This window comes from Cavia porcellus, unplaced genomic scaffold, assembly GCF_034190915.1.
Source record: "Cavia porcellus strain 051 isolate PalLab524CR breed Dunkin Hartley unplaced genomic scaffold, mCavPor4.1 scaffold_8, whole genome shotgun sequence".
In the NCBI taxonomy this organism is placed as follows: Eukaryota; Metazoa; Chordata; class Mammalia; order Rodentia; family Caviidae; genus Cavia; species Cavia porcellus.
The window spans coordinates 16,606,951-16,626,718 of record NW_026947491.1 but is presented as its reverse complement, the minus strand read 5'-3'; the positions used below and the strand labels follow the sequence as shown (position 1 = coordinate 16,626,718).

Here is a 19,768-nt window from a genome sequence, read left to right as displayed (position 1 = left end):
TGCTTGAATGTAAGTCTTTTCTTTCCACTTTTTGATGAGTTTGGCTAAGGGTTTATCAATTTGATTTAATCTTTCAAAGAACTCATTCCTTGATTGATTCTTTGTATTGTTACTTAGTCACAATTGCATTAATTTCTGTTGTTATATTTATAATTTCCTCCTTCATACAAGTTTTGGGTTTGATTTGTTCTTTCTAGAAGTTTGAGGTTCTAATATTTGCTGATTTTTTTTGTCTAGTTGATCTGTCTCTGTGACAATGGGGTATTGAGGTCTCCCATTACAATTGTGCTATTACTCCTTTAATTTTTCATGTCTATTCATAATAGTCTTATATAGTTGGGTGCTCCTGTAATAGGTGCATACATATATGTAATTATTATCTCTTCCTCTTGAATTTTTCCCCTAACAAGGATGTAGTGATCTTTCTTGGTTTGAAGTTCACATTCTTAGCATACAGAATAGTACCCCTACATTTTTCTGGATTATGATTTCTTGAAAGATTATTTTTCATCCTTTGAATTTCAGTCTATGAATTTCTTTTTGAGTTAAATGGGTTTCTTGCATATAGCACATTGTTGGATCTTGAATCTTGGACCATTCTGCCATTTTGTTTTTTTTGATTGGTGAGTTAAGGCCATTTACATTTCTGGTTTTAACTGATTAGTACTGGCTTGTCTTTGTCATGATATTTTCCTGTTACTGGTTCCCTGGTTTTCCTTTCTGTTTAACTGATTTTCAACACTGGGTTTTTATTTGAGCTTTTTCTCTTTTCCTGCGGTAAGAGTTCATCCCTGTAAATTTCTCATATAGGCCTGCTTTCATCATGTCCCATAAGTTCCAGGATGTTGTATTGGTCGTATCATTTGAGACACTATTTAAATTCTTTTTAAATTTTCTTTTGACTCTCTAGATGTTCAGGAGAATGGTTTTTTAATTTCCATGTGTTTATGTCTTTTTGTGATTTCTTTTGCTGTTGATATCCAATTTCATTGCACTATAGTCATATAATATACATGGGATGATTTCAATCTCCCTGAATTTACTTAAGCTTGTTTTAAGAGCTAATATGTGGTTTATTCTGGAGAAATTTCCCATGTGCAGCCAAGAAGAATATGTATTCTGGTGTTGTAAGGGCAAACACTCTGTAGACATCTATGTAGACCATTTGCTCTAAGGTTTGGTTTAATTCAGATATTTCCTTGTTAATTTTTTGTAAGTGTTTTTAAGAGTGAGTTATTAGGGCCCACGTTACAATTGTGTTACTGCTTATTTGATTTTTCAAGTCTGTTAATATTATGTTTATGTAGTGGAGTGCAATGGTGTTTGGCACATATGTATTTATGATTGTTATCTCTTCTTGGAGTTTTCATTTAACGAGTCTGTTGAGATCTTCTTTGACTCTGTTGGACTGTCTTGGTTTTAAGTTCACATTGTCTGCAAATACAATTGCTACCTCTGCTTTTTTCTGGCTTCCTGTGGCCCAACATTGATTTTCCATCCTTAAAGATGAAATTCTTTAATGGCTTTAGTATTTCCTGTACTTAACTTTCTAATTTAATGAGATCAAAATTTACCATGTTGGTCCGTCCTTCTCCTACTGTGGCAAATATGGGATTTTTGTAAACTCTTAAAATAATACCTAATGTAGATTCCTTTGTCTGTGCTAATTCACCATTTACAGAATAGGAATACAGCAAATTCATATATATACAGCTATAAATATTTTTAGCAGAGAGGGAAATACAATGATGATGGCTGGTTCCCATTATCATCTCTGGACAACTAAAGAAGACAATGAGTTCAACCCATGTATAGCTGATCAAATTTATCTAACTGTGAGGAAAAATTAATAAAGGAAAACAAGGAATTCAAAGATTCAAATTCATGGTTCTGGATACACACTAAAATTTTCAGAATGTGTCCTGAAACAGAATTTTTCTCTTAAGCACTTGACTCAGATTGAAAAAACCTAAAATGGACCCTCATAGTTTGACAAGCTGAAATGCAGTGCAAGTTTAATGCTCAGCCTCGATGGATATCTGAGGTAAAGGTGAGAGTACAGATTGGAAAAGACTGAGATTCTGTAAATTAGGATGGAGACACTTAAGAGGATCCTGATGCTGCTGAGGGTGTTGAGCATTTATACTGTAACAAGACTACTCTACAAGAGGAAGAGATTGACGACACCACTGTAGAGTTAGCTTCTGCTAGTATACCTGAGGTAACTAATCCTGTGTTGACCAAGCATGATAATGCTGGCACTATTTGGGGCCTACCCTCATCCCCCACATTTGCCTGTACACCATGCTCAAATCAAAAGATGCCTATGAGACAGGTACACAGTGTAATACATGACAATACAGATTAGGTCTACTATTCTACCGAAGAATTTCTTTTAAGTATAGGCTTGATGATTAACGTGGAAATGGATTTTACCTGTGTTGGATAACAGTAGCAAAGTCAGGCTAAATTTTTTGGTATGGGACTGTTGAGCTGTGATTTTGAATTTACTGTTGTAGCTCAGGGAGTAAAGAAAGGTTGTAACAGTTCCTTTGCTGATTGACAGAAGTATGTATACAAATATAGCCCAATGTGAATGAGTTAGAGATGTGTGACATTTTGTGGTTTACTGCTGCTGATGGGGTTTATTGACTTAAGGAAATGGGAATGCTGGAATGGACCCATTATGTCATTCCTAATCTGCCACACTGGAATGTTCAGAAAATGTACCCTTCACTAAAACCTTGAGAAATGGGTTTGTGAGGGAATCACTCACATCCCTGAAGAGCCCTGCCACTGCTTTTCTCTGTATGCCACACATTATTGTGGGGACCAGAGATGCTCAAAAGGAAAACTTAATGGCAATGGGTTTGAATAGATCACGGAGCAGCAGGGGTCAATTAGTCCCATGCAATCACTAAAAGCAAAGTTCATGCATTTGCCGAAACATGTACCTTCCAGCAGTGTGTCACAACTTACTTTGCAAGGGTCTTCTTACTCTTTCTCTTCCACAAGACATCACAATGGCTCATTACATTGATAATATAGTGCTGATTGGACTAATGAGCAGGAGGTAGCAAACAATTTGCATTTTGTAGTAAAGGATTTGAGAGCCAGAGGATCTGAAATAAATCTCACTACAATTCTCAGTCCTTCTGCCTCAGTGAAATTTCCATGTGAGGTATGTAGAGATATATAATGTCAGTGTGGCTTCCCATAAACCCAAAAAGAAGGTACATGCCCAGTTGGCTTATTTGGACTTTGGAGGCAATAGATTTCTCATTTAGGTGCTTTACTCCAGCACATTCACTATTTATCTCAAAAAGCTGCTAGCTTTAAGTGAGGCCTTAATGAGGAAAGGTACTGCAACAGGCCCAGGCTGCTTTGCAGGCTGCTCTGCTACTCGGGTCACAGAATCCCGCAGATCCGATGGTATTTCAACTGTCAGTAGCAGGTAGGGGTCTGGTTGTAGTCTCTGGCAGCCACTCATATATAAATTGCTATGGAGATATTTAGGATTTTGGAGCAAATCCCTGCTATCATCTGCATATATTTACACTTCTTTTGAAAAACAGCTCTTGGTCTTCTATTGGGCCTTATTGGATACTGAATGCTTCACCATGGGACACCAGGTTATCATGCAACCTTAGATGTCTATCAAGAGCTATGTATTACTGTATCCAATGAGTTCTAACTTGGATGTGCATAGCAACAGTCCGTCATTATACCAAAATGGCATACATATAATCAAGACAGGGAGATTCTGGGCGGGCAAGTAAGTTATGTGAAGAAGTTCCACAGATGCTGATGGCACCTACTCTCACATAATCATATTCTGCTTTCCAACATATACCTAAGGCCTCATGGGGCATAACATATGAGCAATTGTCAGACAAACAAACAAAAAAGGCCAGCCACTGTTTTCTGATGGTTCTACATGTTACATAGGCACCACCTGCAAGTGAACAGCTACAGGATTACAATTCCTTTCCAGAACATCCGTGATGGATAGTGGTGAAAGAAATCATTCCAGTGGGGAGAACTTTGGGCAGTGCACCTGAGAGTACATTTTTACCTGGGAGGGAAAATGATCAGATATGGAAAAGTATACTGATTCATAACCTGAAGCCAATTGTCTCCTCGGGTATCAGGAACTTGGAAGAACATAAGTGGAAAATTGATGACAGATATTTAGGGGTCTGGTATGTGGGTAAACCTATCTATATGGGCAAAGGATATAAAAATATTTGTATCCCATGTAGGACTTTAACAATCAAGAGAATACGATGACCTGTTTTGTAGATAGTTGTCAACTTCTTGTCAGCCCAGTGGACTTCTGTAATTGTCCAGTGGGCTCAGGAATAGATTGGCTATGTTGGGAAAGTTGGAGATCATGCATACTCAGGAACAAGGACTCTCACTCACCAGGCCCGATTTAGTTACAGCCACTGCTATATGCCCAATATGGCTATAAGCCCACTAATTCTCTAACATGGCACCAGTTTTGGGGATCATCAGTCTTTGACTGGGCAGCAGGTTGATCAGATTGAACTGTATACATCATGGAAAGAGTGTGCTTTGTGCTTACTGTCATATTGGATTTGGATTTGCCTTTCCTGCTTGCACTGTTTCTGCCAATACTCCTCCCCATGGATTCACATGCCTTACCAACTATCAAATTCTACACAGCACTGGATCTCACACCAAGGAACACATTTGAGGGCCAATGAAGTGAAGAAATGGGCTCATAGTCATGGAATTCACTGGGCTTACCATGTTCCTCAACATCCAGAAGCAGACGATTTGACAGAAAGTTGAAATGGCCCTTTGAAGATACACTTGCAGCACCAGTTAGGTGGCAATAGCTCGCAGAGATGGGTAAAGTTTTTTCAAAAGGATGTGTATGGTTTGAAACAGCATCCACTATAGGGTACTGTTTCTCATAGTTAGGATTCATGGGTTCAAGAATGAAGGAGTGGAAGCAAGAGTGGTACCACTCAACATTACTGCTGTGATCTACCAGCAAAATTTAAAGCCTGTTCTCTCTCTTTTTTTTTTTTTTTTTTGTTTTTTTCCTTTTTATCGGGTACCAGGGATCGAACTCAGGACTGCCTGCTTGCAAGGCAGGCAATTATGCCACTGAAATCCCCAGCCCCTAAACCCTGTTCTTATGACCTTATGCTCAGTTTAGAAGAAGTCTTAGTTCTGTGGGTTGGGGCAAGCACAGAAAGGATACCACTGAATGGGATGCAAAGACTTCCCCCTTGGTCATTTTTGTCTCCTTATGACACTGAGGAATCAAGCTAAAAAAGGAAGTTTCAATGTTGAGAGGGGTGGGTGATCTAGATTCAAAGAGAAAACTAAACTACTACTCTACAATGGAAAAGAGAAAAATATATTTGGAGAGCAGTTCCTGTGAGGTACCTCCCAGTATAACCATGCCTTGTTACCAGTCAAAGCTAAACTATACAAATCCAATCCAATCCAGAAAGAATGTCAAATGTTCCACAATCTTCAGGAATGAAGCTATGGGTCACCACACCAAGGGAGGAACCATTTTCTGAGGGACTTGCTGATGGTCAAGGAAATACCAGGTGGGTAGTACAAGTTAGATGTAAATGAGAGCTATGGCCCTGTGATCAGCTACAGAAACAAGGATTGTAATTGTAATGGTTCTTTCCTAATATGCTTCCAATGCAATATAACAGACTTAATTAAGCCTTGTCCAACCTATGGTGTGGGAAGCCACCTATGATGGCGCCCATTTCCTGCTTCCGGGTTCTTCCCGGCCTGAACAAGCCCGCCAAATTGTCATGTCTGCCCAGTTACCCGTGACGCTAGCCTATCAGCTTGTTAGGCGCGCTTCTCTGTGATTGGATACTGCTTCCCCTTATAAGAGGTTGTTCCTGCCCCCAACGGGCGGAAGAGGAACCAACGTTGAGGGTGGCGGACCTTGTTAGGTCCGGTTCGCTGTACGCAATAAAGTTTGAGAGCTGATCCTGCTCGAGTTTGGCCTCCTGTCTTCCGCGGCTCCGGTCACTATGGTATAGTCTTCAAGTTATGAAATGTTAGAAGCATGTTCCAAAGAAAGTTTCCCTTCAAATCTGGGGAGGGAATTAGTTTGTTCCCATTTGTATTCTGGACAGTTATAACACATGAAGTACATTTATGTGCTCATCTTTGCATTGAGAGTATGGTTTAAACAAATGTGTCTGGTTGTGAATGTGGCAAGGATGGATTGTGATAGTTAACTGATTGTGCCAATTGAGTACTACAAGCCCGACTAAATTAATCTAGAAAAGTTCTGTGTGGGGGAGACCCACCCTATGGAGAATTGTTGCCACAATGGTATAAAAAAAAAGAAATGAAAATGGAAGATTTCATTCCATTTCTTGGGAGGAGCTCCACTATTCACAATCACCCTGGAAGTCAACTCCAGCTTCAGGCAAAGACACTTCAGCCGCCCAGTGCAGACTCCAGCCTGCAACTCAGACCATTCGGTCTTCTGGTCATGTGGTCCCGACCCCAGTACCAGGAATTGAACTTACGACCTTGCACTTGCCAAGCTAGCCCATCATTCAGTCTTCTGGCTCAGACCCTTTTGTCTCATGACATGGCCTCCCATGGTGAACTGCAGTGAGCACCAGGCCTTTAACTGGAGTTTTTGGTATCTAGTGTAATATAGATCTTTTGCATTCTTCGATATTTGATTGTGTGGGCAGCCCTTTTAAACCAATATTGTAAATTTTTATGTGTCACATAAACCCCTATTTCTCTAGAAAGCACTGATACATTATTACAATTTATGATATTGTTTCGCAGAGAAGTCATGGTCCATCTGATGTCACACATCAAAAACAGCAGTATGGTTTACTTTTTTTAGTGTATTACAGTCATAAAATTGTAACAAATTTGAAGTCATAACAATACAAGCAGAAAAGCCAAATGCTGATGGGAAAAAATCAAAATTTTATGTAAATCATAATACTGACCAAGACTTGAAAGCAACATAGATCAAATTACATAATTGATATAACGATGCTGGGATATATTCAAGTATTCTATTACAATATAATACACCATACATTTGCTAATCTACAGAAGGTGTGGAAAACAATTCAATTTTTCAAAAACACATGTTCACATGTCTCTAAATATGCATACATATATGTATCATATTTTGAATTTTTTTACAAAGAATGTGAAATACACACACCATGAAAACTAAAATCAAAGCTAGTAAGAAATCCCATCAATTAAAAAAACATTAAAATTTGGGTTTTTTAGTGGTCTATACTTCTCAATACCAAAAACAAAACAAAATCAAAACTATACACATACTAATCTTATTTGGAAGTAAGAAATAAAATTTAATTCTTGTTAATTAGAAGATACTATATATATGTATATATATACACCCTATATATTAAGTTAAAAGACAATGGCTTACACAAAAATATATTATGTCAAATTTTTATAATAAAAACTATTCATACTTAGCTCACATTTACAAGTGATTTACTGAAAAACACAGGAGGAATATATTCTAGGATATCTCCATCTGGGAGTGTATTTTCTGGAAAATTTATGAAGAAATGGTGACACTGAATTTTTCATTTAATTTGTACAGGTCTCTACTATATGACGAATTTTTATACAATTTTCAAAATGGGCTCACATATATAGGGGATTCTCCCTAGTGTAACTTTTTTTCATGTAGGTGATAAAAAGTGTTCGCTGAATGTTTTCCACACATTGCTTAAATACAAAAGGTTCCTACGTAGGATGATATATATATAATGAGGATCTACAAACAAACCTTTTGCCACAAGGCTGACATGCTGGAGTTCTAACCTGTGTGAGTTCTTTCATGTATTTGACAGCATAGGTGAGCAGAGAATGCCTTCCCACATTCCTTACACACATATGGTTTCTCTCCACTGTGAGTTCTTTCATGCGTTTGATGAAACTATGCCTTCTCACATTGCTTGCAAACATATGGTTTTTCCCCTGTGTGAATATTTCATGTTCTTTATAATAACTCTTTGCAGTGAGTGCTTTTCCACATTGCTTGCACACATACGGTTTCTTCACTGTGTGACCTTTTTTCATGTTTGTTATAAGAACTCTTTGTAGTGAATGCTTTGCCACATTCTTTGCAAACATAAGGTTTCCCAACAGTGTGAGTTCGTTCATGTCTTTTATAAGAAAATTTGCTAGGAAATGCTTTTCCACATTCCTCACACACATAAGGTCTCTCACCAGTGTGAATTCTTTCATGTCTTTCATAAGAATACTTTCTAGTGAATGCTTTTCCACATTCTTTGCATACATAAGGTTTCTCATCAGTGTGAGTTTTTTCATGCTTTTTACAAGTATTCTGCATAGTAAATGCCTTCCCACATTCCTTGCAAACATAAGGTTTCTCCCCAGTGTGAGTTCTTTCATGTATTTTACGAGCATGGTGTGTAGGGAATACTTTTCCACACTGGTCACACACATAAGTTTTCTCCCTTGTGTGAGTTTTTTCATGCCTGGTGTAAGAAATTTTTCCAGTGAATTCTTTTCCACATTCCTTGCACACATAAGGTGTCTCCTCAGTGTGAGTTCTTTCATGTATTTGACAATATCTTTGTGTAGTGAATGTTTTCCCACATTGTTTACAGGTATAACGTCTCTCTTCAGTGTGAGTTCTTTTATGTCGTTGGCAATAATTGTGAGTGTGGAATGCTTTTCCACACTGATTACACACATAGGGCTTTTCCCCTGAGTGAATTCTTTCATGTACTTTACAGTAACTGAGTGTGCTAAATGCTTTCCCACATTGCTTACACGCATACGGTTTCTCCCCAGTGTGAATTCTTGCATGTATTTTACAGGCAATCTGCGTAGTGAATGCTTTCCCACATAGCTTGCAAACATAAGGTTTCTCTCCTGTATGAATTTTTTCATGTATGTTACAAGAATACTTTGTAGTAAATGCTTTTCCACACTGCTTACATACGTATAGATTTTCCCTAGTGTGAATTCTTCTATGTCTTTCAAAGTTTTGGTGTCTATTGAATGCTTTCCCACACTGCTTACATACATAGGTTTTCTCATCCATGTGAAATCTTATATGAATTTTATAACAAAATTGAGTATGGAATGTTTTCCCACACTGCTTGCATATACAAGGTTTCTTCCCAGTGTAAATACCACTGGGAGTCCTCGAGGCATTCACATTTTTCTTACCTACAATAATGTTCTTTTCGAGGTGAGGTCTCTCGCTCTGTTCTGGGCAGGTTTGGCCATGTTGCTCATATTGATAAGACATGCTTCCTGTTTGTGTCTTTACATGCTTCAGAAAGGACTGGAGATCACTACAGATTTTTCCATGATCATTAAATATATATGGCTGGTCATCAAATCCCAAATATTCATCTGGCTTCAGGTCAATGTGAGGAAAAATGGGTTCATTTTGTGATATATGCAGGGGCTCTCTACAAGCAAAGTTTTCAACTTGCTTTAAAGCAGCTTGCTGCATGTCCATATTAGCATCAGAAGCACAAAGGAATAGGTTTTCATATTGATTCCAAGGTTTGTGTTGATGCCATTTTACCACCTCTTCATTTCTGTAAGAAAAAAGAAAAATATATCAATCACAAGAAAAAAAAATCTCTCTAAAAATAATTTACCAGAACAAGTTTTGCCTCGATCCTACTAAAAGTTGTTGAGAGTTAACCCTCTGAATGCCCTGGAGTATGCTTTCAAAACACACATTTCCCATATGATGCCATTCATTTTGGATTTTTAAATTGATAAAAGATTTGCAACAGTTGACATCTAGTTTCATTTAGGTCATTGATAATATTGATCTTTTACAACACCTTTTGGGGGCTGGAGATTTAGCTCAGCGGCATAAGCGCCTGCCTTGCAAGCAGGCAATCGTGAGTTTGATCCCCGGTACCGATAAAAAGGAAAAAGACAAAAAAAAAAAAAAAAAAAGAGTACAACACCTTTTGCCCCATCATTCTATCTTTTTCTCCTTACCCAGGTCTTCTTTCCCATCTCCAACAAGTTAGCTTTTCTGTTCTTCATCACATCTCCTCTATTTTACAACCTAATTTAAATTTTGATATCTCATTTAAAAAATGTGGTGATTCACTTTCTGTGTCTAGTTTATTTCATTTAGTATAATGAAATGGAGTCCCAACATTTTTTGTCAAGAGATATATTATTCTTCTTTATGGCTGAATACACAGCAGATGTTTTCAGTGCTGAGAATTAAATGAGGGTTTTAGCACTAAACTACATTTCTAGATTTGTTGTCTTGTTCTGGGTCTCCCTGCTCATGAATTTGGTGAGCGAGAACTTCATGTTGCCATCCTGCTTGCTCAGCCAAGCAGAGCGCTGGGATTATAACAAGGCAGCACTGTGCCTACATGCTCCTTATCCCTGCATTCCACGGCAGGCAGCTAAGCTGCTAGAAGAACTGACGTATTGTGAATTATTTTCAAAACTTAAGTATTGTGAATACTCTCGCACATCCAGATTTGAGTAAATATGGATGTATAACTAAGGTATAATTTTAAACTCTTTCAGAACATACATAGGGAGGCTTGACTGAATCATATACATTTATTACTTTGTATTTGGTTACACTGTAATCATACATTTTTTTTTTTTTTTGTCTTTTTCCTTTTTATCCGTACCGGGGATCGAACTCATGACTGCCTGCTTGCAAGGCAGGCGCTTATGCTGCTGAGCTAAAACCCTAGCCCCCATACATATTTTTACATTTGAGACATTTGTATATTGTACATTTGTATATTGCTTATCTAAATGCTCCTCTTTTGTACTCCTACCAACATCATATGATGTGGTTTCTAAGAATTTTAAAGCATGAATGCACTCAATTCCCTGGAAGATGTTTTGAAAATATCTATCATTACACTTGCATTAAGTTGTCTTTTGAAATTGCTCCCAGCATGACAATTTTTTGGACAATGTATATTTCATATTCATACAAATACACAAATACACAACTTGAAGATGAGTTTTGGTCAATGTTCAAAATTTACTCTTTTCATAAATGCCTATGCACAATACCAAAAAGCAAATTTATACATTTTCATGATGTTGATCATGAACATTTTTTTATACTGATGTATGAGACAGTGTCTTTGTTGCATAGTATCTCTACCAAGTTAGTTTTCCTGTATTAGAGTATTTCTGTAGTCAATGTCAGATTATATAAAAACAAGCTGTGTGCATACTAGGAGAATTTTTGCGACATTAAATGTGAACACAACATCATTTGTCTACTTTCCTACATTACAGTATTTGTGCTCATATAACCCTTGGGGGTTATTCTTTTTCCTAATGAATGCAAATTACCTTAGGTTTCTTGGGAAACATTCGTATTCTTCTTCATTTTGCTGGTTTTCCCAGGTACTTTCTGAAATGTAGTCACAGAAATTCAAAAAGTCACTACATCGTTATATAAAAATTGGCAGGTGGCGGTTCAAGTCATGGTATCATAATATTAACAGGTCTGAGATATTCTTCAAAATGTTTTCACATTCTATTTAATGAATCACTAGCAGTGAGTAAGAACCAATGCGCTCTGACTGCATAAATGAGAAAATGATGTCATTCTTACCTATAGCAGTCATATTCATAAATGTTTCCCACATCACATCTCTGTAGAGCTTCTTTTGGGATGGATTCAGCAAAGCCCACTCCTCCATGGTGAAATTCATAGTTATATCCTCCAAGGTCACTGGCTCCTAAATAATCATAGATATTTTTCCTGAAAGAAGATTGAGACTCACACCCTAGGATATCTGAACTGCTCTTATAAAAACCTGAAATGAGTTTGATTCCTTCACACTAATTCCATGTCTTGGTCACAAAATCTATGCATATGCACATATATTCACATAACAATTCTGATACTAGCTTCCAATTCACTGCTACAGAAATAGCCAAATTGTAGCACTGGTTGCCCAAAATAGCCACAAATACTTTATTTCTGTACTGATTTGTTTTGAAGTCCTCTATTGCTTTCATTATTTTGTTTTGATTGGTGTGATTCTGTTCTGTTTGATTTTATTATGCCTGATGGTAGGGACAGTTATTTTAAAGATAACAAGAGGCATTATGGTAGCCATTATTGATTTTTTCATACATTGTTTTAAAGTCTTGTATCACATTCATTATTTTATTTTGATTAACTCTATTGTTTTCTTTGGTTTTATTCATATATATACATATATATATATATATATATATATATATATATATGCGCACCAAATATGGGAACACCCAAATATGTAAGATAAATATTAACAAACATGGAAATTTAAATAAGCTATAATACAATTATAATAGGGGACCTTAACATGCCATTGTTAAAAAGAGACAGATCAACTAGACAAAAAGTCAGCAAACAACAGAACTAAATCAAACTTGTAAACAAATGGACTTAGTAGATGTATACAGAGTGTTCCACCAAACAATATCAGAATACACATTCTTCTCAGCTGCACATGGGTCATTCTGTAAAATAGACCATATACTATCCCACACAACATGCTTAGGAACTGAATGCAAGGAATGCATTAGGAATTCTAAATGCAAAGGATCTAAAATTCTCCCAAGAACATTATCTGACCACACTGCAATAAAGTTGGAAATCAATGACAAAAGAAATCACAAAAACTCCATAAACATATGGAAATTAAATAGCACTCCTCAACAATCAATGGGTCACAGAAAAAAATAAAGAAGAAATTATACAATATCTATTATCAAACAAAAATGCAAATACCAATTACAGGAATCTCTGAGATACAATGAAGCAGTCCCCATGTTAGCTGTGTGAAACGCAATATATTAAATTTCTCTATCAGGTGATTCAACAAGCACTCCTTTGTCAAATACAAGTGGAGCTCATAAGGTCATTAGAAGATGAAACAATCTAATAATGCAAAGTATGTCCTGCACAGAGAACCTGAACATCTTCTAAGTGTTGATATAGAGTATGGATACAGACACGCTTGGAAGTTAAAGTGCTTGCAGAAGGAGTAAGGCTAATGTACAAAGGTAGATGATGATCTAAGGTTAAAACAGAAAGAAGGCTTCCCCAGATCAGCATAAATTAAAACTAGAAATGGAAATGCTTTCCCTTCAACCTTGCACATGCTTCGTGTGTTGGGTTCTAGCTACTCAGCACTGTGTCTTTTCTTTGGAGCTTTCCCTCCTATCCCCTTGTCCTGCTAATGAAATCCAAACAGTGTGGCTGGAGTCGGGCAACTATTTTAATAATGATTTTTAAAATTCAAAACAAAACAAACAAAAAACATCCAGAGTATTTTCCTTTTTCCAAACAGAACTATACTGTTCTCAGAACTGTATACCTCAGAAAATACTGATTAATATAGCTCTCCTAAAAAGAAACAATCTGGTGAGTGTCGGACTCTACAGAGGACTACAAGAGTTGAAGGAATTAGTCTACAGATGCTGCTTGAGTGACAAAAAGAAAATATCTTCATCAACTGAAAAGTAATTGAAGAGAAAATGTACTGAAAAGGCATGAAACGTAAGCACACATATGCCTGAGCCTTGAAATCTTTAAACCTGTTCAACACACATCTGTATTTGATCTGTATTTGGGCAAATTTATATACGAGAAAACCACATTCACAATAAAACACTAACACTCTCATTTATGTTCCTGAATACAGTACACTGTAAACCACTGTTTGTTCACAGTTAGTGTCCTCTTTCTGACATTGCAGTGACTCATTACTGCTCTGTACCATCTTGAGGAAGTACTGTACCATGTACCATTAGTGTGAAAAATCAGGAAATTTCAAAATTTAAAGTAAAATTTGCACTAAATAATTTTTCATTTTCTCTTTATTACTAGAAACTTAACTCAGGACCTCATGCACATTAGACAAGTTAGTTTAGAGTTCAAGTACACCCTCAATGTATTTATTTCATATTGAAAAAGGATCTTGACTGATAACATCATAGCACAGTGATATATGTGCACCCATGTTTATAGCAGCACAATGTGTAATAGCCAGATCTTGGAAACAACCTAAGTGTCCATCAACTGAGGAATGGATAAAAAAGCTGTGGTATTTTTATACAGTGGAGTACTACTCAGCTATAAAGAATGACCACATTGAGATATTTATAAATAATGGATGCAACTTAAGACCATACTCATAAGCGAAATAAATCAAAATCACATGTATAAATACCATATAGTCTTCCTAGTGTAAGAAATGGTAAGAGTAGATATGAGTTTATAGTAATCATGATTCCCCATTACATTGCTCTGAAGCCTTATAATGTCTGCATTCATTAATTGGAATGGTTTTATCCTAGTTTGTTTGATTTTATTATCTGTGATAGTATAAACAGCTATTTTAAAGAAAACAAGACATTCGAATAGCCAGTGCTGATTTAGTATCATCTTACTCTGAAGTCCTACTATGCTTTTGTTTTTCTGTTGCCTTTGGATCTATCCTGTTATATCTTATTGGATATTATTATGTGTGATAGTACAAACAAATTTTCTATGGAAAATGATGTAATATAGTAGCCATTGTTCATTCTTTGCTATTTGGTTCTGAAAGCCCTGTAATGCTTTCATTCTCTTGAATGGTTTTATACTGTTTTGTTATGTTTGATACTATCGTATATGAAGCTATGCTCAACTATTTCAAAGAGACATTATGGTAGTTACTGTTAATTATGGGTTGTCTTGTGGTAAAATGCTATGTTACTTGCATTGTTCTGATCTGGTCTGCTTTGTTATGTTCTCTTTTGTCTTAATCTCCTTAAAATAAAAAATAAAAAAATAAAAAAAAATGAAAAAGGGTCTGGGTCAGTTATCCAGATTTGTCTTGGTCATTTAATACCCCTAAATTTACCAAGTGTCTGATATTAAAAGTGTACACCAGCATGCCTCAGTGATGTTTTCTTTATGCAACCACTATAATCTTAATAACTCATGATGATGTGTAATCCCAATCTTAAACTACCAAGGTAGCACATATCTATGATCCCAACAGTTAAGGAGATGGAATCCATCAAAATTTCTCCCAAGTCTGGATGACTTAGTGATATCTGGCCTTAAAAATTTAAAAAAAAAGTTTTGCAGGGTCAAGATGTAGTACTGTAAATTTCTTACTTTCAGTGAAAAAGATCAAACATCTTGCCACGCAGAGTGTTTCAGTTTTTAAAACTGTGTCTAGAAACAGTCCACGGACTACAAAGCAGTCAGTTCAGAAATGATACCTCTTTGCCTTTCCAATCATAGCAATACCACATGTACACCTCCGTGTTGATGCCCTAGTTCAATGCATTTCTCAGTGTGGGTTTAATAGACAGCCCCTTCAGGAAGTTCTCCTTAGCAGAAATACTTTCCCCACCTTTGGTAATACATGAACATCCCTGAATCTTTCCCAGCACTCTAAACTATAGAAATCCTCCCTTAAATAGTCTGATTGTAAAGAATTTTTACTTACCTTATAAATAAGACAGCGAGAGCCAGGTGTAGTGGGGCACTCCTGTAATCCCTGCACTCGAGAGATTGAAGCAGGAGGATCATTGCAAGTCTGAGACCAGCCTGGGCTACAAAGTGAGCTCAAGACTGGTCTGAACTGCATAGGGAGACCCTGTATCAAAAGACAAAAATAAATAAGTAAGACAGCTAGCAAAAGAAGAGCCTGATACAGCGTTGGGAAATGAGCTATTCTACTAAGAATTAAATTGAGAATAACCAATTACCTAGGACGGTGGACCAAGGGCATACCTTTTGCACAACAGAGAATGCAGCTTCCTTCCTAATAAAACAAGTTGCAGCCCCACTCAAGTAAGTTCCTGAATTTCCAGGAACTGAGATTACAAAATATCCAGTGTTTTCCTAAAATTTCAGTTTCGATTTAACAACTACATGCTGAGGAAATGGCTTAGAGTGTGTGAGTTTAAAATGCTGTTTTAAATCATGAGCCCACCGTGACAGATGGTCACTAACCAACTGAGCACAGTAAAGATGTGCTCTGTTTATCTATAATTAACTTTGGATAGTGAGGCCATAAGGCCACCCACTTGGGGGCACTTCTGAAAATCACGGAGCTAGTCTTATTTTCAATAAAATCCCTAACTCCCTTCTTCGGGTTGGCGACCTCGTTCTTCAATGCTGTGAAGACCACGAGCCCTGTTTATGCAGTATCATGGTTGACAGTAAAGATTTCAATTGAAGGAAACGCCATCTCTTCAATTTCTCACGTGAGAAATTGAAAAGATGGCTTTTCCATCGCTGAGGAAGAATCCCAGCGTCCCACAAAGCCGCTGCTCTCGGCAGACCCGGGGATATTCACCTCCGCCTGGGCCGCACAGGAAGGGACCGTGGGGCAGCGGTGTCACAGCACAGTGTCTGCATGCTGCGGACCCAGCACTGTTCCTGCCTGGGCAAATGGGAAACGTTTCAGAGGGTGACACGGCGCTGAAGACCAGGAGACTTTGGCGCCTGCAGCTGAGCAGGGGTACGGCAAGGAGACCGCCACAGCTGTTTCTGACCACTTCCGTCCGGAACGCACCCTGCTCCATCCCATCCCCTTATCCCTTCCCGTATCGTCACCATTGCGTGCTTCAGGGTCTCCCAGGACCCTTCCAATGCAACCGGCAGCCAGGAGAAATCACAGAACAAGGCGTTCTAATCAACGAGGTCTTCTCAGCTTCGCACTTACGATGGTCACCGCGGCTCCATGACACCGGAAGGCCCTTCCCCTTGCCCCACCTGATTGGGTAGTCAGACAGCCCTCACTGCCGATTGGCTCCTGTTCCTTGGCCTGACAGCTGAGCTGAGTGTGACAGGCGAAACCAACCTGTTCCAGCAGGGGTGTAGCGCAAATGATACATTATTTATTTTTTTGTGTGTTTTGGAGACAGGTTTTCCGTATGCAATTCAGGCTTCCTTGAGTTCACTTTTTACACCACGCTGATCTTAAACTACAACAATCCTCTTGTCTAAGTGTCCCTAGTTGTTGAGATTACAGGAATGAGTCGCCAAGCCCGGCTCAAATAATAAATTGAAACCCAGAAGTTTCTGAACCATTGCAGCTATTTTAAAGACATCAAAAGGCATTATGGTGACTATTCTTGATTTCGTAATCTTTTGAAGTCATATACCTTTTATACTGGTTTGTTTTGATTGGTTTTATTCTGTTTCATCCTCTTTAAAATAAAACAAAAAATTAAAGTACTCAGAGCACAAGATAAAAGTATAAAGAGTTTTCCAAATGATACTAACGCAAAACTTTCTTTTCAATGATCTAGAAGAAACTCATAGTATAACTATCCTTTCTTTACCTTCCTTTTTCATTTCCCCCAGCCTATTTCCTTTTCTTTTTGAAAATATTCTTCCCATGTCACAATATCTATTGTGCATTTTGGATCTTATTTACTTTGTTTCTCACACCAAAGAGAAAATACAGTGTTTAAACGTGTGACTGTGATTTATTTCACTAACCAGTATGGTCTCCAATTGCATCCATTTACCTATAAAGCTCTCAAGTTTATCTTTCTTTATGTCTGAGTAGTATTCAATTGTATAAAAAGACTACATTTTTTTAACACAGTCTTGTGTTGATGGGCATTTGAACTGTTTTCTAGATTGAGTTATTATAAATTGTGCTACTATAAACATGGGTACGCATATATCCCTGTGGTATGATGTTTTTGTTTCTCCTGAGAAGACACCTGGAGGGAGAATAGCTGGATTGAATGGGACCTCTAATTCTAGTTTTCTGAGGAATTTCCATGCCAATGTCCATAGTGTTGCACCATTCTGCATTCCCACCAACAGTGGGAAAAGATTCCTTTTTCCCCACAGCTACTCCAGTATTTCTTATTCATTCATATCTTTCTGAGAGCCATTCTTACTGGAGATGGAATCTCAGTGTCATTTTAATTTACATCTCTCATATGATGAATGATGTTGAACATTTTTTCATATATTTCCCATTTGTATTTCCTCATGTGAGAAGTGTGTATTCTTTTCAGATGCCCACATTTGGATTGGATCTTTAAATTAGGGAGTCTGATTTTTTCAACTCTTTATGTGTTCTAGGTATATCCTTTGTCTGAAGGACAACTGAATAAATTTTTTCTCATTGTGTGGGTTGCCCATTTGTTGGAGAGTGTTGAAGCTGAATGCAAGTGCAGGACTGTGGTGTGGGCCTAGCATGGCTGAACTGAGAATGAGGAGACACCTCAGGGGCAAGATAGGCCACAGCTGAGGACATCTGGAGACTTTCTGGACAGTTTTCTTTAATTAGCATTGTCTGTTAATCTGAGAGGTCCTTGAACTCCTCCCATGATCCTGCTAAGGTTTCCCGCGTTTTCCACTCAACTCCTTGCTTGTTCTAATTAAATACGGGCTGCCTAGAGTCAGTCGGACAGCTGGCTGGCAGTTAGGAGCTGAATATTTCACTCCTGCAGCCCTAAAGACCATGCATGCAGCGTGTCTCATTCCTTGGTTCTTTGAAGCATTTCCTATGCAATCTGGGTTTGTTCTTGAACTCTCTTCCTACACTTATGTCTTCAAGATTTCTACTTACTTTCCCTCAAGTAGATTTGATGTTTCTGTTTTAATATGTAGATTATTGATTCATTTGAACTTTAGTACATGGTGATAGAAATGGACCTATTTTTTGTCATGTGATGTTGAAAGCCAGTTTTTACAACACCACTTACTAAAGAGGTTATCTTTCTTTCAGTGAACATATTTGTCCCCTTTGTGAAAGATAAAGTGTCCGTGGAGTTTTTTTTTGCACCATCTATTCTGTTCCACTGATCCTCAGGTCTGTTTTTGGCCAGTCCCATGCTGATTTTATCACAGAGCTTTGCAGGCAGAGCAGTAATGCCTTCTGCCTTACCTTTGCTGCCAAGAATAGTTTTTGCTATTCTAGATCTATGCTGTTTCTAAATGAATTTTAAGAGTTTTTTCTCTAGCTGTGAGGTATGCTAATGGTATTTTCATGGGGATTGCTATAAATCTCTTTAGCAATTTTTTGCCTATGGCCATTATAACTATATATGTTTTCCTCTACATTTACAACACATATATTTCCATTTTCTGATATAGTTTTTGAATTACTTCTCAGACTACTGCAATTGTTTATGCATAGATTTTTTACTTCCTTTTTTAGATTGATTCCTAAGTATTTCATTTTTTAGGTACTATTGCCTAATAGAGTATGCTTTCTCTGATAACTTTCTCAGTGAGCTTACTATTCGTGTACAGGAATGCTATTGATTTTTGAGAGCTGACTTTGTATCCAGCTCCACTACAGAATTTGGATATTAAATCTAGAATTCTTCTGGTGTAGTTTTTGGAATCTTCAATGTAGAATAGTATGTCACCCACAAATAATGATAATTTAACTTCTTCCTTTCCTATTGTGATTCCTTTTATTTCCTTCTTTTCTCTAATTTCTGTGGCTAATGTTTCCGTAACTATATTAAGTAGGACTGGTGATAGTGGACATCATTATTTTGTTCCTGAAGTAAGAGTGAAGATTTCAGTTTTTGGAATGCTTAATGTGATGTTGGCTGTTGTTTTGTGTTAGATGATTTTTATCAGGTTGAGATAAAGTCTATTTCAATTTCAACAGAGTTTTTATCATGAATGGGTGATGATGGACTTTGTCAAATGTTGTTTCTGCAACTATTGATATAATCTTGTGTTTATCTCTATTAA

At 37.3% G+C, this 19,768-nt stretch overlaps 1 protein-coding gene across 2 annotated transcripts; it reads right to left on the bottom strand.

Moving 5' to 3' along the window:
* Positions 1 to 6,856: 6,856 nt before the first annotated feature.
* On the bottom strand, positions 6,857 to 16,802 carry LOC100723344 (zinc finger protein 878-like). Of its 2 annotated transcripts, XM_063254442.1 has the most exons (6): positions 16,646 to 16,793; positions 16,386 to 16,472; positions 15,531 to 15,680; positions 11,645 to 11,771; positions 11,380 to 11,440; positions 6,857 to 9,614 (listed from the first exon to the last, which is right to left on the bottom strand). In XM_063254442.1, the coding sequence occupies exons 3-6, from the start codon at positions 15,669 to 15,671 to the stop codon at positions 8,033 to 8,035; spliced, it is 1,911 nt and encodes a 636-aa protein (XP_063110512.1). In that variant the 5' UTR covers positions 15,672 to 15,680; positions 16,386 to 16,472; positions 16,646 to 16,793; the 3' UTR covers positions 6,857 to 8,032. The 2 variants fall into 2 exon arrangements, with proteins under 2 accessions (XP_063110512.1, XP_013002685.3); XM_013147231.3 differs by lacking the exon at positions 16,386 to 16,472 and having other exon boundaries at positions 16,646 to 16,802.
* Positions 16,803 to 19,768: the final 2,966 nt, after the last annotated feature.